The sequence below is a fragment of the Sceloporus occidentalis genome, unplaced genomic scaffold (genome assembly GCF_023333645.1).
Source record: "Sceloporus occidentalis isolate IW3139 unplaced genomic scaffold, rSceOcc1.0.p SCAF_5, whole genome shotgun sequence".
Lineage (NCBI taxonomy): Eukaryota > Metazoa > Chordata > Lepidosauria > Squamata > Phrynosomatidae > Sceloporus > Sceloporus occidentalis.
The window spans coordinates 113,360,562-113,388,135 of record NW_028316985.1 but is presented as its reverse complement, the minus strand read 5'-3'; the positions used below and the strand labels follow the sequence as shown (position 1 = coordinate 113,388,135).

General features: G+C 38.7%; 1 protein-coding gene across 7 annotated transcripts in view; it reads right to left on the bottom strand.

Moving 5' to 3' along the window:
* The window catches only part of KLHL5 (kelch like family member 5), a 57,793-nt gene that overhangs the window by 21,296 nt on the left and 8,923 nt on the right, over positions 1–27,574 (bottom strand). For 3 of the 7 annotated variants that reach the window (XM_089525102.1, XM_089525103.1, XM_089525106.1), the window contains exon 2: positions 5,316–5,498. In XM_089525102.1, coding sequence (XP_089381228.1) covers positions 5,316–5,498 — 183 coding nt within the window. Of the gene's footprint in view, positions 1–5,315; positions 5,499–12,737; positions 13,146–24,717; positions 24,739–25,556; positions 25,641–27,574 lie in introns of those variants that run through there. The other 4 variants (XM_089525104.1, XM_089525107.1, XM_089525108.1 and 1 more) reach the window with 4 other exon arrangements.

Here is a 27,574-nt window from a genome sequence, read left to right as displayed (position 1 = left end):
AAAGAACACAGAGAAAACTACCAAGTTAAAAAAAAAAAATCCAGACTGGCAAGAAAAACTGTCCAAAAAACGCTGACTGGAGATGAAATACAACTGAGGGGTTTTTGGGGGAGGGAGTTGTACTGAAAGCATCAGGGTTTCCGCAAGCTTGTGCAAGCTTTCCCAAGCACCTCCGCTCCTGTGCAGAGGTGTCAATAACAGAGGGTGCAGTATGTGTAGGTGGGCAACACCAGATGACAGACACACTAAGGGAGGGTGACACCACTGCTCCCCAAACATATGCCTTTTGGCAAAAATGGTCTGTGCAGTTCAGCTGCATCCCTTTAAAATGCTCAAAAGAGTGTGAGTGGGGCAAGGCTCAATGGGAGAGAGGCCCCAGGTTTTTTTTAAAATACATTTAAATTTTAAATTTTAATTTTTTAAAAAAACTAATCACATGAAACTATGTACAGGTAAATGCATTTAATTTAAATGCATAATTTTATTTTTGCTAGTTGTTGTCTGTCACAACTACTACCGTTACATTCAGTGATATTTGGGAATTATGATTTATGAGTGATATTAGTACAAAAAACATTACTAAGTATTCTGTATGGCGTAGTATGAGAAGAGGAGTAGGGGGGGACAGGTGACACCAACCCAAGTGACGCCACTGCTCCTGTGTCTGGATGGTATCATTTGGCTACTCAAGCAACACTAAAGGTTAAATACTGGAGATAGATACATTGATTTGCCACTATTATCAAAGTCAACTAAAGAAAAAAGAGTAATCAAGTACAGAAACGTCACAACTAGTATGTAACAGCCCCAACATTAGTGAAATGATAGGGAAATTAGTACTGTTTTTTGAAACATGATCTTTTCTGAGTAAGACCTTTGTCTTGAACAATTGCTAGGGGGAAAATTCAAACTGTAACGTACGTATTACAAGAATAACAATAAATAATCAGCCAGATGTGCAGATGGGTGTGTGTGTGGGTTACATGAATACACCAATAACCACTTAACGAAAAATCGTTTCAGACATCCAATCTGTTTTTCTTCTTTGTGGTTGCTGCACATCACACACATGGAAATAAAGCAGCAAGCTTATCCAAGGTGAGACTGGTGGGTGGCACATCATAACAGTACTGATGACAACACTGTTCTACCAATGGAAACATCACCTTAGGCCCTTGTATCAATACGGTAGTGCTAAATAAAGATGAAGTGCTAAGCCCACATAAGTCTTTGCTTAAGTCTAGGAAAGATTACTGTTAAGAAATGTCAAAGAAGAAAACTACTACTTGTGTTGAATGGCTATGAATAAGTTCACAAGATGGCAATTTAGTCAACTGGTAAAACAGTACCATAGTTTTTATGGCCGTTTTATGAAACACAGGTTGATCCTTTTTCTTAGGTCCTGAAGGGCACACAAATAGTCTTTCCAACTGCCTGAAAGAAGCAGTTGGGCTGATATAAAATGTTACTATTCCAGGAACATCCGCTGAATTTAGGAAATGTTCTGGAACTGAGGATAGGTTTGGAAAGAAGGTAAGTAATACCATGTCTTGAGAAAAAGGAAGTGTAGGTACTACTTTGGGCAACAGCTACATAATATGGATCAGCACTTAGTGCACAAAGGTCATTGGTGTAACTTGTAGAGTCAGAACAGAAACAGAAACAGAAACAGTCAACTGTAAACAATAAAAAGTTTCAAGAAGCTGTAGTAGAAGGCCCAAAGAGTAGTTTGGTTGATGAAGACTGAGGGAGACATCCACAAATGCCAAAGAGGAGGCATCACCAGAACATGTGGGTATAGATTCTGAATACCTTGCAAAAATGTTTTACCATCCGCCAGTGTAAACAATGGAAACTCTAGCCACAGAAATAAATGCAGTACCTGCTGCTGAATATCCTTTAATCAAGAAGAAAAATCCCTCAATCATAAAATTAAGTGAAACTGGAAATACATGACGGCTAGAACATTGAAAGAGATGACATTCCTCCTGATCAGAAAATATGCAGTCCAATTGCATTGGTAAGATTGTCTTGCAAAGGGTAAAGTGATTCTGCCCAGAGAAACAGAAACACATACCCCATACCATACTCCTTCCCTGATACAGTGGAATGGTAACTGCCTTGTCATTTGTGAAATTGACATGTCTACCTTGGGGATTCCTGCATTTCAAGAAAAGTCAATCTTGTGCGCCAATTGTGTCTATTCCCGGAGAAGTAAGATCTGACCATGGTGGTACATGCCTTGGTTGCATCCTGTTTGGATTATTGCAAAGCACTCTATGTGGGGCTGCCCTTGAAAAGTGCTCAGAAATTTCAGGTGGCCAAAAGAGCTGCAGACAGATTGTTAAATAAAGTGGCTACAGGGAGCACACCTTTGTTGCAAGAGCTCCACTGGTTGCCAGTCTGTTTCCAGGCACAATTCAAAGTGCTAGTTTTGACCCAGGAAAACCTATATGGCTTGAGTGAAGCACTGTATCTCCCTTTACGAGCCCATTAGAGTACTAACACCATCCAGAGAGACCCTTCCCTCACCACCTTCTCAAGCTCATTTGGTGGAAACAAGAGAGACAGTCTTTTTGAAACTTTCTCCCAAGAGAGGTTAGGATAGCTCTTCTTTCATGGCAGGTAAAAACATTTTTGTGCCATCAGGCTTTTTCAGACTGATGAAGGATGGGCTTTCAAATGCTGTACAATTCTGATGTTAAGATTTGTACATTGTTTTTAATACATTTTATAATTTTTAATCTGCAGTGTTTTTAACTTTATAAAAATATTAAACTTTAAATTTATACTTTTAAAAAGATTTTGCTTTTTTAAAATTTGTACTGTTTTAAATTTCTAGTTAGTCACCTTGAATCTCTACATTGGGAGAAAGGCAGGATGATGATGGTGATGATTTAACAACAACAACAACTGGGTTTATCACCCAGTTGATCTATAAGAGAATTTTATTTTTCTACAAAATAAATTTCTATCTGGTAGATGTGAATATAAATGCAGCAATACCACAGAGACTGAGACAAGTAACTTTTAGGATATTGTTCAGGTATCAAACTACTGTTGCATTGTCCACTGCTCAAGAACTACTGTTCTGTTTATGAACAGCAGGAATGCCCTGTAGGCCTAGAATACTGCAAGGAATTTCATCAACCAATTTTATTTTGAACTCCTACTTTCATCATGCTCCTTGAATGTGGAGATCCAAGTAGTGATCTCCCTAACATGTGTTGACGTAGTGTGGGCCCATGATATCCACTAGGGTTTGATTCCAGCCTCCCCCCGCTGATACCAAAATTTGTGTATGTTCAAGTCCCATTAAATTCAATGGACAGTAAACTGGTGCCCATTATATAAAATGGCAAAATCAAGATTTTCTTTTTGGAATTTATATATATATTAAATATTTTCAAGCCATGGATGCTTGAATCCATAGACAAGGAATCTGTGGATATGGAGGGCCGACTGTATAAGGTAAAATTAGTATTGGCTGCAATGGAGCAAAAAGTATTTCTTGGGTGAGATTGGAGGTCTTGGTCCACCATAGGACCAAGGATACTGTCTGCATCACAGATGGTAAAGGCGCAGCAGAGACAGCAGATATAATAGTAGTAACTGAAGTAGTAACTGAAGGTGATGCTATCACAGATGGAGATGGAACAGAAATCACAGAAGTCATTCAAGGGAGTTTTTCAAAGGGAGCACAACAGAAGGAATGAGTTGACAGATCTTTTAGGGAAGGCAAAGTGCAAAGTCATGGAGGCCATGACTGATAATGAGGCGAAGCTCTGTGTTGAGGTGAGTTTTTTATGGCAGGACTTACAACTAGATCATCATTGTTAATTGTGCAAGGATGCAGACAACTCACAACAGTCATAGAGATCCTAATGCTAGGGATGGTGATGCTTTACAAAATAAGAAGTTATGAAGCCTTATCTTGTTGAGTCCCCTTCCTCATCAGAGAATTACCAAGAAGGGCAAAACAGAAATAAACAGAGGAGGATTTGGACACTTTGGCTGGCAGCCACCCTCTAGATTACTGGTGGCTGAGGCAAAGTCTGAACTCTGCAACAGGGATCAATTGCCCCTTCATGATTAGGGAGAGGAGTGAGACACTAAACATTTCCACCCTAGAAACAATTGCTGATAAAAGTCTGAAAGAAACAAGTTATGGAGGATTGCTAGACTTCAGCAGAGTTCATATTGGCAGAAGCTGAAGAACACTAACTCATACAAATGATATACAGACAGTGAACGTTTATGGTGTCACTTTTCAGAGCAGTATCTTTGAAATTGAAGGAGATGTCTTAGTAGGATGAATACTACTTCTCTAATTAGGAATAGATGAATGGTGACTTGGGGCACTATGCAGTGACTGCACTGAATCTTCACACATTTCTCCCTGAGCTGAAAACCTGAATGTCTGGACTGCCATCTTGTCCCACAGGTGAAAATTTTATATCAAACATTTCTGAAGGAGAGACTGCAAGTATGGAAAGTAATGGAATCTCTTCAATAAAACATCATAATATTTCCTCCCCCATTTTTTTCCTCCCTTGCTTGATGCTCTATGATTGAAATAAATTTTGAATTGATTTCTTTTTCTTTATGGGCTCTTTTACTCCTGTGAGCCTCTTCTCAAGGTTCATTATGGAGTGTGCCAACTGATTATTGTGAAAATTCAGTATTCAACTACTACAATTCAACTATTGAAGTAAGTGTAGCAGTTTTGGTAGTGAGTGTTCTCAAATCTTTTGCCCAGAGCAAAGTATTAAGTTTATTTACAAATTATCAGTACCACCACAGCTGTACACATTTCCATGGACTGAATCTTTATGATCACCACGTAAAGCTGAGGTTAATGTTACGTTTGTCAGATTTCTGAGTCTCCCCAAGTATAATAGACATTTATCATAGTTGTCAGCCAGGGAGACTTTCAACTGTCAAACAATGCATTGTTTGAAGAGGACACATAAGGTTACAGGCCTCTGGTACAAACAATCTCTTTATCACCAATGAAACTTTAAACAGAGGAACAAAGGACAAAAATGAGAGGAGTAGAATAAAAGAAAAAAAGAAAAAAAATGCCAGCTAGAGGTTCTTTCTGAGTTCCAGCTATAAAGAAATAAGCAGGCTTCTCACACATGCCTTTATGAGGAGAGATGCGGACTACCATGAAATTCTGAGCTTCTCAGAAGCTTCTCAGAGCTTGCTATGCACAGGTATGCAGACCCATATGTATGATGTAAAAAGACCATGAAGTACAATAGTAAGTTCTGGAAACAAACTGTATTTTAAGGGGTTACATGCACATTTACCTGTGTGCAGGAATGCGTCGATCACCAGCAACTAATACCACATCACACAGTTGTTTGTGTCTCAGGTAATTTTCCATCTTTTTAAAGGTCTGTTCTGCATGGTTGAGGGCCTGAAAAAATTCATCAGATGTACAGGGTTCCATTGTATGACAAGATGCCAGAGTCTGGCTGCTAGTGGAAGTCCTAGAAGAAAAATATATACACATTCAAAAATTGTCATAGTAACAGTTTTGAATTTAAAAATTAATTTGAAAATATTTACACAACTCTTATTTGAAAGCCTGTGTGGTATAGCAGTTAAAGTACTAAACCGGAATTTGGGAGATATAAATTTAAGTTCCCATTCAGACATGAAACCACCTGGGTGGCCCTGGGGCAGTCACTTTCTCTCATTACTGTTGTGAGGACACAGAAGGACACAGCAACGTATGTCAGCTTCTACACACATTGTGGGTAAGGTGGAGCATATATGTAAAATAATAAATACATTGTATACATCTTAGACTAATAGGGTATTAATTCACTTCTATGTACTTTCGACAGAATCTTATACAGCTTCAATTTCTTCTCCCTTTGGATATGCTACTAACAGTGAATGTAATGAGAAAATGTTTTAAAAGCATTGTTTCTTTGGCATTCTCAGCAACAACTGTCTACACAGCAAACTGCTTCTATAGTCTACAGTGTCTATATTATTTGTTTCATTTTCAAGCATCAATGGACAAAAGCAATGTATAATGTGGAGTTATAACAAAGTGTTATAGGTCAAGGTGTGACCTGAACAGTAAGTCAACACAACACTTTTTAAAAAAATGTATGTTCTTCATTTAAATTTTTAATGGGAGGTGCCCCACTGTTTTAAAACAATGTCTGTATAAACAAGCAAGTTTTAATGCTTTTATTATGAGCTTTAATCACTGTAAAGTTTGGGGGTATTATCTGATTGTTGTAGTTTATAAGCTGTTTTATTGTGTGAGATGTCCTAACAACCTTTTTGTTATGGGGTAGCATATAAATACCATGAATAAACAAACAAGTGGGGAGAAAGAGTTTTAGAGCATGGGACAATATATTAATTTGAATAACTAGACAGACTTCTTCACAATCTAGTATATATTTTACCAATTTAATGACTAGAGTACACAAAATTGAAACATTTCTATTGCAGACATATCCAAATGACAAGCATCATTTTACATGCTCCAGACATCTCACTCAAGTCAACTGAAGCACCATGCTAATGAATATTTTGTGCCTGGGAAAGTGGTTAATTGTTCAGCAAAGATGCAATTAATGGCCCTGGCATTTATGTGATCATAATTAGGTTTCAAAATTAACAGCCTATTAAGAAGATCTATGGGTGGATGGTAGAAGGAAAGCAGCAGTGACCTCTAGCTTATCTTCCAACACCAGTTAGAAATGGAACAGCAGATGGCTTAGTGACTGCCAAGGTTCCAGTAAGTATGGTTGAGAGGCATCTTCCTCTCTTCCGAAGGTTATAAGCAGCCCCTTCCCCATGAATACTGGCTGTATGATTATTGGAAAGAACAATCATCATTACCCCTTCCAGAAACAGAAGAGTCTGAAAATAATTTATCCTCCAATAACAAATATATATTTCAAAGAAACCTGCTTCTCTTTTTCAGAAGCTACCAAACATTAAAGCAGTTAATCCAAGCTGGTGTTCCCTGTGTGCAGTACTACATATCCCATAAACACATGGTCATGCTGCATAAGGATGCTAGACCAACTGCATTACAAACTCAGCATTTTGCACAAAGCATCCAAACCTCCGCCTTCCAAAAGCAGCCCCTGCACAGGATGATAATTAGTCCTTAAAACTCAGTGCAACTTTGCTCCATCTCAGAATGATGGGGGAAAGAACCCAAGAAGGGGACTTCATATGGTTCTTTGGAGCCAGGCTCTAGACAGCAAACTGAGTTTAATACATGGAACTTTCTTGAAGAAGCCACTTTAAATGTCTTTCCAGAAAGCTGATAGAAAATCTTTGTGTCTGTGTGAAAGTATAAAGCTGGAAATCACTGTTGTTCAGCTAATATACTACTCAAATGTTGTTGACATTTGTCCAAGGCAACTGCACATCCGATGTCTTATAAAGTGAAAGCAAAGGGAAGGTCAGCCACAACAGAACAGACTAATGACTAGACTACGAGGCCAGTGTTTCCCCAATGCAATCTACTAATTTAGCTTTATCTGACAAATTGGCAAACAGGGACATATTGAACTAACTATAATGGAAAAGTCCACCAAATGTTGCTGGATTCTGAAGCTTGCTAGTCTATACTTCAACTTGCAAAGCAACCTAATGTAAAACCTACTGCCAACTGTAATCCATGTTGTTGGGGTGGGTAGTCAGACAATCCCTCATCATGTCAGTAAACCAGCTAGAACCCAGCTTGGCTCCCTGAATGATGAAAATGCTTTTTTATTCAACCTCACCTATAAATTTAGTGGGAAAGGATCTGTTGAGCAAATTGAATACCAATATCAAATACGGTGCTGATGATATTTATGTCAAAATCACTATAGATCTAACTCCTAGATTCCTCAGTCCATCCTGTTCAAGCCCTGTGAGTGGGAAAGGAGCCTTACTACCCAGGGCCTCTGAGATACATTTTACAAGGTGGAACAAGATAGGCCTCTCAAAAATGGACCTTAAATTCTCAATTAAATATTTTCAATAAAGATAATGGTATAAACAGACATTTTAAAATTGTAGTTTTTCCTTCTTGTAGACACATATGGTTCTGATAAAATATAAACAGAATAGACAACTTTTGGTAAATGATTATGAAAGCATAATTGAACATGATGGCGATCCTCAGGCTATCTGAATACCACCACTGGTGAACGTTCGTAAATGCTTTAATCTCTGTGCACAAGAATGATCAGATAACAGTATACTTTACACAAAGCAACAATAAGCCTGATCAACTAATGCAATGAGTTTTTCTGAATCTTTTAGTCCTTTCTGTCATTCTGATTTGTGAGGATACATTCTGAAAAGGTAGTTTAAAACAAGAATGTCTCAGATTCGGTGGTGAAAGACATAGTAAATATATGTTATGTAATGGAATGGTGGCCTTCACATTTTGAGGTGGGCATCAGATATTTATAGGCACCTCCTCGGCTCTCTGGACCCTCAATCAATATATCAACTGAAAACCCCCTGCCATATGCCCTGTTTGTGGCAGATCAGTTTCCCTGGTAGTGGGGGGGTCCTCTCTGCTGGCAGAGGGACACTTCTGCCCCATTCAACTCCTCCTACTCAGATGGCCACCCAAACGGATTAATATTAGTTCATAATTATTTCTTAAGGTTCATCAAGTGGTAAGGTCTTGTTGGAGTTTGACACATTCTATAGAAAGGATTTAATAAGTTCTCTTGCTCGTGAGGAGTGCACTAAATAAATACTCAATATATGAGACAGTAATAAATTGCTTTAAGAAGGTTGTAACAATTTGTCTTACATATAATATATCTACCAATTGTTAACTTCTGCTCCAGTAAGTTTTTTGCTTGTTTTCTCACATGTCTCTTATCAAAGCTACTGTATCTAAACAGGCAAACCATGGTTTACACTTGGCCATCAAAGATTGCAAGCCAATGTCAAAAATTGGTATTTTTTTGTTGATATGGGGTGAAGCAGACGGCACAAAAGGTGCATGCTGGGATCATGCCAAGGCCATTAGCCCTAGGACCATGGCAGCCACACATCCCTGACCTTGGCCTGGGTGCCACCACACTCCTGAACCAGACACCCAAAAAGCAGACGTATTTTACTGCTCCTTTTTGGACTGGTTCTTTGGGAAAAAGCAGTGCCCATGGCAGCTTCCAGCCACATTCAGGGCGTGTGTCATCTGAATACCACATCCCCAACATGGCCTGAAAGAGAAAAAAAAGTGCAAACACAGGGGCTCATTTCCATAGAGCCAAATTGTGTTATTCTATCATATGACACACGTAGGAGAGGTAGAACTATTTTAATGCTCTCCAGCAACACATCAGCCATTATCCACAAGATGCATTTATTTATTATCATATATGTACAACTACAGTCCACCAAGCATTCACAATCACAAATGACAGTTATTCAGGTAGGAGGAAAGTACCGTACATTTTTTCCAGACAAAATATTTTGTGTTGAAGACTGGTAAGTGTTTGCACTAAGCTTGAGAAAGGTGCCTAAATCCTATACAACAAGAAAAGCTAAAACCAATTCACAGAAGGTAACGTTCCTACTACGATCTCCTTGATAGTGCACCCTCCACTACAATGCACATATATTCAAATGTAAGCATACTAAAGTGCAATAAGGCTTACCCCCAGGTAATTGTGTATTATATTGTGGCTTCAGTCTTTAAGAATAAAACTGCAAATAATAAAATGTTTTCATTCTATATTTTCATTTTAAGATGTTCAAAGTACAGGCATCTTCTTACCTTTATATTTCAGTAGCTAAACCACAAGCTATATAGCTTCACAACTAATACAAACTGCCACGCTGTAGTGTTGTTACAATATACCACCTAATTAAGTCACCACAGTCTTGTATGAAGTCTGTAGTAGATTTCAAGCACACTTGCATAACAGACAGTTAAGTATATCTGTCTACTGCTACTAAACTGGAGAACAAAAAAGAGAAGAAAAAAAGTATGATTGGAATAACTTTTTTATCTTTTATGTTATCTCCTTGCAAACAGCAGTGAAAGAGGACAAATAAAGCATTTCCACAAAAGGTAGCATTACATACAAAAGATGCTGGAGAGGAATCGATCACGACAACAAAAAGACGTGTAAACAAATTTTCTTGTCTTGGCTCCCTATCAACAGTTCAAACTAGGAGAAATAAATTGTAAACACTGATGTAATTATGACAAAAATGAACACAGATTTTGCTTGTATTTCTCTTTTATCACTCATACTTTCTAAAGAAAAGGTATATTTCCTAAATTCTATGAGAGACGTTTGTGTTGCTTAGACTGATGATAATCCTTAAATTTTGCATGGTGAAGGAGATCCAGGGCAATCAAGATAATTCATATTTTTATATAAATGCATTCCATATGCACAAGAGACATTTTTACTTAATTTCTTATATTATATTAGTGAATGAGTCCAGCAAGGAGAAAGTTGCAGAATACAGATAGTCACAAACTATGCTAGTATTTTTAAAGGCGGCTCCTCTCCCCTTCCAATTTTCATGGTTTTCGCTAAAGTCTTTGAATAAAATCAGAAAAGGTTTACAATTAAACATGGTATGCTATGTTTTATAAGAAAGCTCACAGTTCTGATCTCTCAGTGACAAATCTTCTCTAACAAACATTGAAAATAGCAGGAAAGAGGAAAAGAAATACAGTATAAATGTGAAATCACCAATATTAGCCTCATCAGAGTCTTTATATGAAAAGAACAGATGATGTGAATAGGTACTTGGGTACTGGTCCCCAAGCTAGTAGAATCCACATAGGAAGGACCTCAGTGAAGAAACCTGAACACCCCTAATCAGGAGAAAGTACTTGTCTGGACTGGCACACTTTGAGCACTCCAGGCCCAAACCCTGAACTTATTGTTCTACCCAACTTTCTCTCCAAGCTTTACAAAACATCTGCACAAGGTAAAGTGATCAAGTACCACCTTCAGGTAGGCAGACAAGACCCCTGGCCTCTCTTGCCAGATACTGAGTATTTTCTGATTAAAGGCAAATCTGTGTGCCTGAGCTAACTGGGGATGGCCACATTGCCAGGAAGGACATAGGGTTCTACATGGTCTGGTATGATGCTGTATAGTCATGCAGTCATAGGGGCTGGGTGAAAAATTAATGGCATATATCTGGCCACCACACCTTGTCTGCACTTGCAAGCAGCTCTACACCACTTCTTCCATTGCAGATAAACTTGGGGTTGGAACATACCCATAATAGATATGCATGCGTACATACAACAGTATGACTATAGCTGCTATTGTGTATGCGTGGGTGCATGAGTGGAAATGTTGTCACTCTAGCCATATCTACAAACTTATGTATATTATTACCTTTATCTCCCATTTATTTAAATACTGTCATTTTCTTTTTGAAGAATCAAGTCTCTGGTACCTGATTACCAAGAAACCAAAATTGCTGTGCTTTACTGTTTTAGGCTCCAGAGGAACACCTCTGCAGGACTGGGATTTTTCTTTACGGCATTCATTTGATACATTGAGCATAAATTTGTGTACTACTGGTAATGCTTTGTACAAATACCGAACAGACGTTGCTGAAAATACTAAAATACATAGTACACCATACAGCCTGAGGTGCTTTATTCCTGCCACTTCCTTTAATTGTTTATACAGTTGAATAAATTTACAATTCAATGGATTTTTTTTAAAAAGTTGCTTTTCGTTCAAATAGCTGGGATTTAAAAATAACACCCACTTTTAACTTCTGTATAATTATTCTACATGACAATTACAGACACATAAAAAGAGGTATAGGCAATGTTTGGATTTTCTTCTTCCAACCCACTTTCCTTGGTGCAGTATTTTTTCTATATACAAAAAGCAAAAAGCAAACTGAATACAGTTTGATAATGAGACTGAACCATGGGCAACCACTTTTAATATTTAGAAAAAGCTCACTTGCCACTTAAGTTTTAAAGAGAAACAAAATACATTTTAAAAAAGTACCACCTTGAAGAATCTATCTCAGTGATGTAAAGAAGGCAGAAGAAAAAAATTTGACCTTCCTCTAAAACATAAAGGAAAGATTATTACATAAAATTATACTAGAATATAAATAGATGTCAACAGAAGACATTCACAATGCAATCCTACACATGAAGTCAACAAGACATTTTCCCATGTCAGCATGAATAGAAGTGCAGCAACAAAAAACACAAGACCTAACATCTTTAGATGCATAATGTTATATAGTAAAACATTATTTAGATACATGACAAAGGCATCCACAGCAAAATATTCTCTACAACATGATACCCAACCTCGATTCAGCTATTTTCAGCCTCAAACAAACCTTAAATTTTATTCCCACTCCACTTCAAAATCAGTGTAGAGTAAAAGCACCAGGAGCCATAAAAATAGGTCAACACAACAAATTAAAATACAGAACACACAAAATAATATATTGCTAAAATATCAAGCTTCCTTTCCCAAGCCTTGAAAATGTAGCTGTTACAGAAAACCAATTCCTTTTTACTCTGCGATGAAATACTTTTGATACAGGCTACCAATATGACCAACAGCTATATTCTTTCTATACTGTCACTCCTAAGTTCTCCAAGGCTTTGTCAGTATTTTTGTAGCACTGCAATGGAACGTTGTGACCCCCCTCCCCGCCATTTAATCTTGCACACAAAAATATATGGCCGAAATCATTCCTCAAAATAAGAAAGTAACAACCTGCATGAACTGCTATCAGATACATTTTCTTCTTCACTGATTCCCTCCTCAGCTTCGGCTCTCTCAAGCCAGTGTGCACCTCCACAGTCTTCTGTGGTGAGCTCAAATGTAGGCACTTCAGAGCTGGATGCCATTGGCCAAGATGACGAATTTTGGAAACTCTTCTGGTTGGACCTTTGGAAACCAATTGAGGCAAAAGGTAGGGACAGATTCCCTGGATCTAAAAACTTTATCCCACTAGTTGTTGTGTTATGTCCTTTGTCCCAAAAATCTTCTGGCTGGCAATCGCCACTAGGATTAGGAGGAGCTTGCTGGTGACCAAACCACTTCCATCGGATTTTTAAAATCTGCTTCACATCGAACTCTTTGCGAGAGCCAGACATCTTCAGTGTGAGCAAGTTATCGTCTAGGCAACGGGGCAAGCAGCACTGCACATAAAGAAGATTTGTGCATCCAACCAGGACAAGAGAAACACATGGTCTGCCTGTTTATGGCTGAGGGGCATGGGGCGGAGGAGGGGAGAAAATACAGCATTCAAATATGGGACAAAGGATTTTAAGAAAACCTTCTCTTATCTAAATAAACAGCAGGGCTGATTCCAGAGGGAAAAGATGAACAGAAAAAGCCAAGTTGCTTTTTGCATTAAGAATGCCAACCAGCTACACAGTAAAGGAGTAACTGCATTTGTTCTTGCTTGCCTCTTCATCCTTGTATCATTAACTTCTATCAGCACTGACAGTTTACATTAAAGCACTTTCAGGGGCTGCCCACAAGCTCCTCTTCCAACCCACAGAATGACAAAGAAAATGTTGCTGTATTTCAGAAGCTCTCTTGCTTGCTCATTCTGTTAACTCTTTCCTTTACAAACATTTAGGGGAAGAGGGGGAAATAAGATAACCACCCCTACATTTTAAAAGGGACCCTACACACCCTATAGGCACCAGATCTCCTATGCTCTTGGAACTAAGCAGGATCAGCCCAGGTGCTTGTAGGCTACATTTTAGAGGAAAGAATTGGCAAAACCACATCTGAGTATTCCTTACCTAAGAAATCACTATGAAATTTATGGGGTTGCTGTAAATTGACAGACAGACATTTTAAAATCCAGTGATATGATATGCTTTGGTAGAAACCACTTGCTTGGAAAAATATATCTATATCAGAGAAAGTTTTGTATGTACAGTGCTGTGTACATTTACAGTGCTATAAAAATAAACTACAATAATAATAATAATAAATAAGTTAGACACAGGATTATTCTTATTTCAATTTCTATTCCTCTCTTCCATTTTACAAGGATAAGGTATTAATTTTAAAAATTGACTCATACAACTACAAAATCATTATAAACCTAAATAAATAATAGATGGTGGAGGCAGTTTCCTAATGAACAGCAGAAATCTCTTCTCAGCTGTTACATTAAAACTGATCTGAAAGCAGAACAAGGAAAGAACCACTTCTCCTGAAGATTAAAGCTTTGCTCAAGTTAGGAGAACAAGAAGGAGCACAAAGCTGAAATATCAGATGCAAGTTAACAATAAAGCCGGAGGAAGGAAAAAGCATCTGAAAAGCATATAAATATAAAAATAACCAAGGCAACATTTCTTCAAATAAACCATAAATGAGTCAGGGAGAGAAGACTATTTGTTGACAAAAGAGTGAAATGGTTAGAAGAGGATAGGGAGTATTCTGTTCAAGAATCATCATTGTACAAGATACCGGACAGATTATATGTCTGTAATCATCACGGAGGGGCAGTGTAGTGGTTTGACCACTTGACTAAGACACTGGGAGAACAGTGTTCGAATCCTGAACTTGGCCATGAAACCTACCGGGTGACTGTCGACCAGTCACACTTTCTCAGCCTCAGATGATGGCAATGGCAAAGCCCCTCTGAAGAAACATGCCAAGAAAACTATGATAGGGTCACCTTAGGTTCACTCTAAGTTGGAAATTACTTGAAGGTACACAACAACATAGATAAAATCATTATCTATGCTACTTGCAGAGATCATTTGAAGAGCCAAGTCAAATAAATAAATAATGAAAATCAAAGTGTCAAGCACAGAAAAGTTACAAGGTCACCAGTGACTTTGAATGACAGTAGATTTAGAAAGTCAAAATAAACTAAGTTTATGAAATGCATGCACTCAGCCATCCATATCCATGGATTCTTTATGCATGAACTGAAACATCCACGGCTTAGAAATATTGAAAAAAGTATATAAATTCTAAAAAGCAAACCTTGATTTTATTTAGGGGACACCATTTTACTATACGTTTAATGGGGCTTGAACATCCATGGATTTTGGCATCCACAGGGGTCTTGGAGCCAAGCCCCAGCGGATACCAAGTGTCAATGACTTTAAAAGAAAAAGAAAGGCGCTGCTCTCACCACAGAGGAGGAAAAAGACAAGACAGACACACCTTCATCATGCCAGTGCTGCTGCTGAATTTAATTTCCCCCCTCCTTTCTCCCCATCCCTCTGCTCTTATGTGTCACGGCTGTCAGTCCCTATCCATAAGCTTACAAATTAACTGTTCTTAAATCTGGGAACCTTTTTGGCTAAAGGAAAAGGATATAAATGTTTGAAATAAATAATAAACAAACTAGTGGTGGAGAAGATGATGACTTGAGAGAGCAAGACAAGCACATACTGCTATCCTGGAACACTCTTTGTACGACCTATTTGTGCTGCAGAAGCTACGTGAGAGAATTCTTACTTTTTGCACAGGTTGCCTAGCACAGCCTCTTGGTGCCTTCAGCACTGGTGGCTGTTTATACAATGTGAAAACATTAGCAGTATTGTCGCTGCAATCTGTCTGTTTACTTGCCTGAGAATCACCAAGTGCCCAATGCTTCAAGCCATGAATAACATTTAACTTTTGCTGATTTCAGTTTGAATTAGAAATTGCTGGAAAGCTTATGGATCCATGAAGACAAGTTTCCCCTCTGAGTTCTGCTTTCCATAGGATGGTAATGGAATTTTTCAATGTGTTATTTCACTCATGGCAGACAAACCTGCTTAATCTTAGGCTTTCAGGCCACAGAGGATGCCTATACTACAGCATCTTAGCACAGTTAAAGCATCTCCAAAAACTACTTTTGAACTACAGCTTCCAGAATTCTCCAGCTGGCATGGCCAATGGCCATACTGGCTGGGGATTCTGTGAGTTGTAGTTTAAAAAGAAGAATCCAATTGTTTCAAGCTTTGGCTGGGTATGCGGGACCCTGGCACTTTGAATCAGTTGGCTTCTGCCATTTCTCTGCAACCTTCGTTGTCTGTACTCTCATGATACTGTAGCTATTGTATATTGCGTTCTGGAAGCACAGGCACAATCAGAGAGACAAATAAGTGCAATGACATTAGTTTCATCTTTCAAGCCTGCCATAAAGAACAGTAATTTAGACATTTTTAGAACATGCAATTGCCCAAGAAATTTGAAGTGCTAACCAATTCAAGAGTCAACAACTCCAGGCACACTTTTGCTAGATTCAAGCAGAATTTATTTTCCTTTCTGAAGAATTTATCCTCCTGTATCTATTTCCAAATAAACAGAATTGTTGAAAGAGAATATTGGTTTTTATTAACATTAATTTTACATGGGCTAAAAGTGAGGATTTCCCATGTTGCATTGGGTTTCTAAAGGCAGCGGGCTAAATTGATTAACTTAAAGCTGCCAACTGAGTGCTCTACTTTTGCTCAGCGCATGCTGTTTTGAAAGATAAGACAGCAGAACAACTTCCAATGTAATTAATCATCATTTCTCAACATGTGCAGCCCTTGAATAATAAGCAGACTGAGAAAAGGCTTTACTTCAAAGCAGAATCCTGAATTTGAAAGACTGTAGTATTTAAAGAGAAAAGATCACATGGACAAAGCTATATATTTAAAAGCACTGTGATTCCATCTACTGGGCCCATTTTCACATGCCTCACAAAACAGTTCTCTTACTACAACTAGGCAATGATATGAGCTTTGTACAAGCTGTGTAGAGAAGATATTCTTATAGAGAGGAAGGGACATGGAATGGACTTAAAAAATTTTTTAGCCCCTTTTTGCTTTTCAAATCAAGTTATTGCAAACTTGTATAAGGATTTATTGCGAATCGAACTAGAAGAAATTATAAAAGATCCCATGATTAAATGGGGACATAATCTGGGATACTCAGCAACTGATAATCTGCAACTGACCCAGTGGGAAAAAACATGGGCAAAGATGTCCCAGAGTCTAAAGGAAAATTGTTATAAAATGTATGCCGATGGTATCTTACCCAAGACAAATAATTGAGAATATATACAAATAAAGGTAACTTATGTTGGAAATGCAGAAAGGTACCGGGAACGTTTTATCATTGTTGGTGGTCATGTACAAATAAATACTGGAGCCAGATACATAATATGAAAACAATATCCTGAAAAAGGTGATTCAAATAAAACCAGAATTTTACTTACTGAGTATTTTTGATGATACGTTGGACAAAGAATTTGGAAAGATTCTGTGTTACGTGGTCACTGTTGCAAGAATTCTAAATGGAAGGAAGATAGTATCCTGACTCAGGAGGGAGGGTTGTATGATACAATGGAAATGGACAAGTTGACACAATTAATCAAAGATAGAACATTAGAAAATTTTAACAAAGAATGGATCCTGGTGTTAATGTTTTTAGACAAAAGGTGGGAAATGCTGTCAACCTTGGGACTTAAGGATGTATAAATTGACAGCTCTAAATGTTTCAGATTCAAATAGACTGACTTTAAAAAGGGGGAAAGGAACTACAGCCTGCTCTCCACATTCACGGGGGGGGGGGGGGTAGGGGTGCAAGATCCTCACGAAAGTGGAAAAAACGCAAGTATGCATTGGCAATGGTGGGGGTCTCACCTGCCTCCCCCACTCACCGGTTCACTCAGCCTGCCTAGGGCTGCCAGGTGGTGGCTGGCAAGTGAGGTAAAGATAAACAAATAGTATTGGCAAGAAAGAAGTTTGTATGGATGGTGAGCATGTGAGAGGGTGAGGATAAGTATATAAGAGGATGAGAAGAGAAAGGGAGAGAAAATGTAAGGTAAAGGTGTACAACACAGAAAAGAATGTAAAGGAAAGAGGTGACTAAGAGAAGATAGGTGAGGGAGCTACTATAATGAGAAATATGTAAGTGAGGTGGTTGAGAAGATGTTTTATTATTGTTAAAACTGAATCGATTAAATTCATAGATATTAGATGAATGTATATTCATGTAAATACCATGATTTATTAATAAAACATATTTAAAATTTGTTTATTTTTGTTAATAGGATTTCTATACTGATGTTTAATTATACCATTTTACTATTTATCGGCATGTTCAGAATTTTTGCTGCAATAAAATACATTGTTTGGAAGCCACTTTGCATTTGCTTTTACTAAATAACTGCTGAATATATGAAGTAATAAATAATAGCAACTCTAGAACCATTAAGGACCACCAGGATCAAAGCCAAAGTGTGTATGATCAGACTCCAGTTTGAGAATAAAACAGATATTTATTTATGGTGATGAAACAACAATGAGCTCAACAAAATATCCTAGGAATGCTCAAGCACAATTCATTAGTAAATATCCACTTGAATAAACTATTTATTAGCAACTGGCCCATTTTGTTTTCTATTCCCAGTTGCATCCACATATACACTGTACTGAATTCCATTCTTGATCTCTCTTTGGTGCTTAGCTCAGAGCCACTCAAATGTTTAGGCAATAATATATACTGAAGGACTCATCATCAAGCAGCTAGGTGCCCTTGAGAGCTGCAAGGTCTTCACAAAGCCAAAGCAATTAATTTATTTATGAACACTTTTATACCGTTCTTCATTTTTAAAAAAATCTCTAGGTGATTTACAATAAAAGCCAGTAATTAAAATGATAAACCTTATTAAAAACAACAAATTAAACATCAAGGGTAGCAATCAATGGCTAAAGTATAAAGCTCCACCAGAACGCTTAAATGAAGGTCTAGGAAGAGGACAGCTTTCAGCAGGGCAAGTGGACAGCCCTCCTGCAATACTCTTGGCCAAACTGTGAATGTTTGGGTCTGAGGTCACAGCTGCACCAGGTACCAGTAGCAGCTACTGTGCAACACCAGGAAAACTGCTGTGCAAGGAGGTACTAGTGGGCCTGATGCCTCAGTGGGCTAGCAATCCGCAGATTGGAGCATCTGCGATTCACCATGCCCCGTATTATTCAATGGCAGCACATACATACAGATGTGATGTGGACACATTGCCTCCACCTTTAGCATTTTTTACCTACTGTCAGTCAACAAATGAAGATCTTTCAGTGAAATGATTAAATTATGTACATGGGGCAGACCCCCAACTACCCCCAACTGACCCTGCAGAAAGGAATGGAATCATTCCAATCCAATGGAGTGGAGCTGGCCCAGGAAAATACCAGGGTCAGTGCCATCAAAGGCCACTGAGAGATCAAGGAGGAGCAACAGGAGCATTCCTCCCCAGTTCCCTTCCCAATGAAGACCATCCATCAGAGCTGCCAGGACTGATTCTGTCCCTAAACTAGGCCTGAACTGAGACTGCACCCGATTAGTACTGTAGTATTAACTACAACTGCATATAAATCATACATACTTCTATTAGTAGTTTATACTCTGTTTGCCTCCTATACATGGTTATTGGCATACATGTGATTGTCTCTTGTTGTGCTAGTTGGGTACTGCACATATTATATTGTCCATTCCATAACATTTTTATTCTTGTCAATATATAATTTTCAGTTTAATAGACTTGTCATATTTTGTTCACCTCTGCAGTCTTTGCGTGTAATAGGCAAAGTAAACAGCAACTCCTTCTAGAATCCCTTACTGAGCATATGTGAATAGCAAAACAGAGAGAAAAAAGAAAAACAGGAGATAACCCCCCAGTTATACCCAGCATATTAAAAAAAATAAAAACGTTTAGATCTAAAAGCCTGGATTCCAAAATGGAAATGAAAAATTAAGACTGGTGGAAAAAAAAGTTGTCTCTGTATTCATTTTCAAAGAAGGCTTCAAGTTTTCTCTGCAAGGTTCAAATTATTTTTATTTACTTATTCAAGGCTCAGCTGACCTGGTTATTTCCTTTCTCACAAAACATGCAATCCCTGTGAGTTCAGGGAGCTGAGGTAGCATGAAGATCTATGCTGAGGAATGGTGCATGCACCCCTGCCACTTTACATACTTTGTACTCTCACACATATCTCTTTCCGAATCATAATTAACTTCCATTTCTTTTAGTGAAATAAAGTTGAAAGGCACTGTATGATTTGCTTATTAGGTTTTTTGTTTAAAAATAGCTCTGGAAGCAAATATAATAAATCCCTTTGATGTACAGGAGGACAGAAGCAGAGATAACAAATTCTTTTGAAATTTAGGAGACAAGACTGTTTTCATGTATTCTCCCAGTACTTCAAATGATTTCACTTGGTAACTGTCACCAAATCATTGCACGTGATACAATGATAAGAGCTCTTAATACTCCCTCTGCCCCCAGAATGTAAATTCTGAGTTGAAAGATAGCTGCAGTTGTGTGTCTTCAAGTAAGTCCTGGCTTATGGTGATTCTATCATGGGGTTTTCGTGGCAGAATTTGTTCAGAGGGGGTTTGCCCTTGCCTTCCTCAGGGGGTTTCCACGGCCAAGCAGGGATTCGAACCCTGATCTCCCAGTGTCCTAGTCCAGCACTCAAATTACTACTCCACACTAGCTCTCATAATTCATAAGATACGCTTGGATATTCTACAAACAATGTGCAATTTCTAGGCTTTATCCTATGGCATCGCTGTAATGTTTAAAGTGAAAGAACCAATCACAGGGTTCCTTCCCAAACACAAGCCACCAGCCAGGATCAGAGAAATTGGTACATAGAAAGGCTTCTTATGCTTGACCTCTCCCACCTCTCCCACATGGGGGGGGGGGATACCTTCTATATTGTAAAAAAAAAAATGCAGTGGCACAGCTACATCAGGTTGCATTGTTAATTTGGAATGTGAAAGCTACAATCCTTAGAACCACATTTCTTCAGGTAAAATTAAACTTGTCTACAATGAGAATTGAAATGCAAATTAAGAACTGCTTAGCCATTGCAAAAGATTCCCTTCAGGCAACCTCTGAGCAGTCAGCCTTCTGTAGCCACGATATTTTTCTATTCATGGATTCAACCATCCAGATTGAAAACATTCTGAAAATATATCAATTCCAAAAAGAAAATCTTGACTTTGCCATTTTATATAAGGGACACCATTTTGCTGTCCCATTTTATTTAATGGGACTTGAACATCCATGGATTCTGGTGTGCAGAGGAGGTACTGGAATCAAACCCCAGCTGATATCAAGGGCCCACTGTATATTCCTTGTCCATGTATCATTGTGTTGTTTGATCTGTTTATTTGCACACCAAGCTGTACAAACCTGCAAAGAGGTCACACTAGAAAAACAGTTACAGACAATCTTTAGAATAAAGATTTGCTTTAATACAATAAATCTCTCTCTAGAACAGCGGTCACCAAACATTTTTGAGAGAAAGGTGCAGCTAGTGTGTGTGTAGGGGGTTTAGAGAGGCCACATGCTCTGGACTGGAGACTGGTGTGGGTCAGAACGGGAGAGATTTTAACTACAGGAGCTGCTCCAAGGCAAAGGACTGTTTCCAAGAATTAACCACAAATACTCCTTTCCCAGAGACATGTCTTCCCCACACAGCTTCAAGTGTCTACTCTCCCACAAAAAAAAAAAAAAAAGGATTCTTCTGCTACCTCTTCTCTCAGCCTATCTGATGAAAGGAAGCAGGAGCAGCAGTGCAACTCAAACCTGCTAGCCAAGTCCCACCAGAGCTCACAAAGTTTAAGCAGGGTCCCAAAAAAGCTCCTTTTTGCCTCCACTTTTCCCCCGCCACCATGTGCTCCAATTCTTTGCTCCAGTCTGTCCCAAAATGGTGTAGCTCTGAGCCACAGAAGCGATGTCCTGTGCCCAAGCCTTGCACAAGTTTTCCAATTGCCACTACTAGTGAAAGAGGCCAGTAAGGGAATGAACTCACAGGGGCAGGCAAAGAGTGGGAGACACCACCACACAAAATGATCAGTGAGGCTGTGTGACGATTTTCTGGGGACCCTGAAAAGAAGTTTCATGTAATCCTCATCCCCACCATGGTCCTAAAGACTGCTGGTTCTCCTTGTTTTTCCTGCGCATCAATACTTTGACTGATGGTCACCCCACCACCATGTATTCCCCTCACTCCCCCTTTCTACCTCACAGCCCCTTTGGATCCTTCCACCAACCCCGGAGGGGGGGGCTTACCACCAACTTTGGGAATCACTGCTCTAGAACAAGAAAAAATCCAGTGATTTTGACAAAAATGGCAGCTTCTTCAACTCTAGTCTATGGTATAAACATAACAAGGAGAAAAAAACCAAATACCTAAAGGCTTGTTCAAAGAAAAACTGTATTAAAGGATCAAACCTAATATTGGTTTGATGAAAGACACCGGCAGCTTGGAGTAGCCAGAGACTGCTCCAGCCTCGATCGACCTCCCCCTCCCCTGATTGATGTGAGACTGCTGCAACTGGACACCACAGTCCTGACGCTGGCTGCTGCCACAGTTCAGAATGGACTGCCGGGAAGGAGCAGGTTTTTTTGCACTCCTTTTGCAGCCAGTTTTGGACTGCGTTAGCCAGTCTCAGTGCAGCTTCTGGTTGATCTGGAGGTGTGCATCATCTGCACGCCACGTCCCTGGATAGGCCTGGTGGCGCAGTGGTTAAATGCCTGCACTGCAGCCACTCACTCAAAACCACAAGGCTGCGAGTTCAAGACCAGCAAAAGGGCTTAAGCTTGACTCAGGCTTGCATCCTTCCGAGGTTGCTAAAATGAGTACTCAAAGTGTTGGGGACAAATTAGCTTACAGTTGTAAACCACTTAGACACTGCTTAGCAGTATGAAGCAGTACATAAATGAAGCTTGTTTGTTTTTGAAGATGGTGCTTTTTGCCCATCTGTTTCAGGCCATTATTACAGAAGCCCCAGACACTTTTTTCAGCTGTTTGCACATGCATCTTTACCCACTTGTACCTTTGAAATATATACCAAGAATAATCAAGAAATTCCTGGCTCCACTCTCACAAATATTTTAGAAGAGGCAAATGGCCAAAGATATGAGTGAACGAAATCAAATATAATCCCTAGCATACAAGCTGGTATATCTCAGAAGACTTTTTCCGAGAGGCTCCAGGTAGATTTGCTTGCCCATGTGAGCTTCTGTGTATTCTGTAAGTAGAGATTTATAAGTAAAAGTATTGTCTTCGTAGTAAATAATCAACATTGCAAGCTCAAATAAACCATCTGAGATATTTTATCTTTTGAACAAGCATCATGAAATGAGCAAGTTGATTGACTGCAACTGAAAACCTGCATAATTCATCTTTTCCTTGCTTGCACAAGACTGCAACAGCAATACATGCTCTTTTTTTCTGTAAAATTGGACAGAACAATGAATACTGAACATGTAGAAAGTGTTCCAACTGCAATCACCACCCTCCAAAAGTACCTATACGTTAGAATACAGATGAAATAGAAGTATTTTATGATGACTCTGAAAGATTTTCAAGACTAGCAAGCCTCCAGAAAAGTGACTTCCAGTGTTTGGATGGCCCACAAAGAATGCCTCCTGTGTGTACTTTGTCTTCTATAACTTTTAAAATATAAGGCATTCAAAACAATGTGGATTGGTAACATGGCCCTCCAGACACTAAAAAAATATGTGCTAAGGGGTCCTTCAATGCAAATCATAATTTGTGACAGTGCATTAGTGCAGCAGCCTGTATATCAACTGTAAGAATTCTTTTATCAGCTTAGAAAGTTTTAAGACATTGATGTGTACCATATGTCAATCTGATTAATTCACTGAAAATATTAGTGGTTCCCACCTAAGGACTGGATCTATATAATCTTGTAAAATGATAGCTCTAAATTTGTACTTCCCACACACATACACAAAAAAAAGCCTCCCACTTACTGAATAAAAAGAATTGTTGTGAAACTAAGGTTGATTCCAGAGTAGGCTTCTATTATACACACTAATTTTGATTGGTAGCAAGATGTCATCTATTTGAACCTCTGCCAGCCCTCTAATATTGTTTTTTAAATGACCCAAAAACAGAACTAATAATTTGGCTTAATTAGTTCCTTCTGAGACTACGAAGTCATCACAAATTCAGCACCCAAACTGACAAATCTATGGTCAAGGTTTGCCTATGAACTAGAACTGGAAACCCTGTTCAGATACAAGTTTGCAAAGCAAAGACAAGCCACAAGCTGTTTGACAGTCTTCTCATAATGCCAGATTTCTATTTTGCTACAAACTAGGAAAAAATTCTTTACACTAAATGAACAAAGGGAGAGATGACATGTACAAACTCAAGGTTCCTTTCTGGCTTACTGTCATAATGCCAACCACACTTAGTTCTTTGGATTGTGAACAAGGAGAACTCTACAGCAGAGATATAATTCAGTATAAGAAAAATGGACTTTACAAACTTGCAGACATATTAAAATATCAAGGGAACACACAACTCAATTTCTCTCTTACCTATTAAGATAACCTTACTGAACATGACAATATACATTTCATAACCTCATATCTGCAAAGTGAGAATATCAATTTATTTCACAGGATTATGACAATAACTAACAATTAATTGTCTAAACTTAACTGGGACTCCCAGTGAGCACAATATGGGTTTATTGGCAAGTAAATATGCATCTGATTGGGTGGTAAACCACTTTTTTCCAGTAAAAGCTCTGTAATATTATTAACAGCACCTCTGAGTAGCTTCTTTTTGTTCAGGCTGACGAGATGCCAAATGCACGAACAGCAAAACAAAAAGTCTGTAGTTCATTAATTTGTATGGCAAGAGTTCACAATGTTATTGGTGACTAAGTACATTTAATCTGTGAAAATACTTACAGTTATGAGCTTCACTGGACAATTAGACGTGCACATTGTTTCTGCCAGAAATTTGGTTTCTATCCTAATTTCTTTATAAGATCAGTGTTGTGTAACACATTATAATACCCAGGAGATATACCGTTAATGACCTCTCTCTATTGCTATTCTGCTGCAATGCAGTTTTTCCTGACTATTGGCTTTAACATCCTAATACAAATTTGATGAAGTTTTAGATTAACATCAATACACTATGACATTATGCTCATAACAAATATTTAAAGAACTTTTGATCTCTATGATTTCCCAAATAGATATCTTAACAGCCACTATTTCCCTGAAGGTGTTAGCCCAATCCCTTAAAGAGTTTGTACAGACCAGCCATTAAGGTCCACCAAGGTGTGGAGTTGGGCATGGCATCCATATGATGCATGCCCCAGCTCCGTCCCCAGGCCAGTGTGACTCTGTGCACTGCACCACATGGCTTATGGCATCACAGCGATTCTCTGGTGCTGCACCAAAGGAGTACAAAAAGCTGCGGCGTCAGCAGCTACAGCACCCTTTCCACAGCGCAGAAAGGAGCAGCTGTTTGTGGCTCCTTTTTGGGCCACAGAAAGGCAAGAACAGGGCTGCGATGTGTGGTTGCTGTAATCCCGATCTGGCAATAAAAGGGGCGGTCTGTACAGCCCCTTTAGACTCAAGTCTCTTTCTGTTGCTAAGCCTAAATTAAAACCAACAACAACAACACTGCATTAGTTATATACTCTTCCTCTTTGCCTTTATTTCCCACCTCCTTAAAACTGACCACAAGGTGAGCATTTTTTTAATTTCACAAAGCAACAACATTGCCCAAGGATAACCTGTTGGGTAGTTTCCATTAGTGGGCTGGCAGTTGGTGGGCTCTTCTCTGTGCTTTCTCATCCATAGTCTTTTCCCTCTGTTACCTGGATGAAGATTAACATATAGTTTACATGCTTCTTAAAACCTAAACAAAACTGTTGGGGGGTGGGGGCTTCTACACCTCCCTTGCTTTCTCTACTTGGTGGGGATGACCTTTGCAAGTACACATGCAACTATTCTGTCTGGGGAATTCCAGGAGCTGTAGTCTAAGTGAATTACTTTCCTAAGGTCTGATAGTACCATACAAATAAAGTGACACAGCAAATGGAACTGGAATATATCTGACTTCTAAAGGAATGGTTGTTTTTGTTTTTGTCTGCCTTCAAGTCGTTTCTGACTTATGGTGACCCTAAGGAATGCTAACATGGGGTTTCTTGGAATGTTTCTTCAGAGGGGGTTTACCACTGCCATCCTCCGATGCTGAGAGAGTGTGACTTCTCCAAGGTCACCCAGTAGGTTAACATGGCTGAGCTGCAATTCAAAACCTTGTCACCAGAATCATAGTCAAATGCTCAAACCAGTACCCCATGCCAGCCCCTTCTAAGAAAATGGGCTAATCATATTATACATGTTCATTTGTAAGCCTTTAAAATTATTCCTTTTTCTGCATGATAGTTTTGATGTCTCTGTGTTACGTCTGAGTCTAAATAATGCAACATTCTTTTTTGTTTATGAGAAGAACTAAAAAAGAGAGGAAAGGCACAGATGGCTAGAAAATGAAAAGGTAAAGTTCACACTTGGCTTAAAATAACCAGCCAAGTTGTTGGCTGTAGGCTTTTTGCTTTCATATAAATATTAAAAAGATACATCAGAATGCAATTTTTTAAAAACCCAAAAGCTAGCTAGCCTAATATTAAAATCATGCTGTTAAACACAAATGTAAGCATGTCTTCCAACTTACACAACGTATAAAGAAGCATCTGTTGAAATATCCCACAGGATCCATACCAGCAAATGTGCTAATCCATCAAAACAAATGACTATTCATATTCTAGCTACAGGTAGATGGATGTAAGAATCTTCCAGATAGCTCATTTGAACTCCTTGGTGTTCTAAGCTACTTACCCTTTGCTCAAAATTCTGAAATAATTAAAATGTTATGACATCCTTTAAATTATTTTTTTTAAATATACTATGAGGCTAACATAGGCAAGTTACTGACCCCATAAAGGTAGGAACCATATAAGAGTCAGAATCTTGTGATAAATCATTCCCATTGTTTTCCAACTTTAGGTGGTGAATGTCACAGTTTATTCAGAGAAAGGACCCATGGGAATTTCAAGATTTACAGAACAATTTCAGATAAGACTTCCACCACACCCAGAAAATGGGGAAAAATCAATGCCTATGCATGCGTGCAACTATTTGAGGGAAAAGAGAAAGAAGGAACAGAAAGAAAATGCAGGACATCCCATCTTGGGCAAGAAAGCTTTCCTTTTCTGGAAAATCGGCTTGAGAATGAAGAATTTAGAAGGTGGGGAATGTTCAGCTGACAGCCAAGATGGAAAGAACATAAGAACTCAGCTGAATTGCAGCAAATCTAATCCAGCATTTTTGTACCCACAATGACCCACAGTAATGTGCTTATGGAAACACCCAGCCACAAGCACAATCTCTCTCGCTCACTCATGTATCCCAGCAACTACTAGCAAGAGGTGCACTGCCTCTGATACTGGAATACATAGGCATCATGACTAGCAAAAGCATGTATAGCTTTACACTTCATTATATGCCTAATTTTTTTTAAAGCTATCCTAGTCGGAGATGATCAATACATCTTGGAATAATGAATTCCATGGTTTGGAAATACTGTACTTCCATTTTTCCTCCATGCCATAGTTCCAACCATTCAGCTTCTAGTATTGCGACAGAAGAAGAACGCCTACTTCCTCCACATCCTAAGTGCCTATTTGTTGTGTTGTTAATTGCTGTCACATTGGTTGCAATGGCAATCCTATAAATGAGATACCTCCAAGAT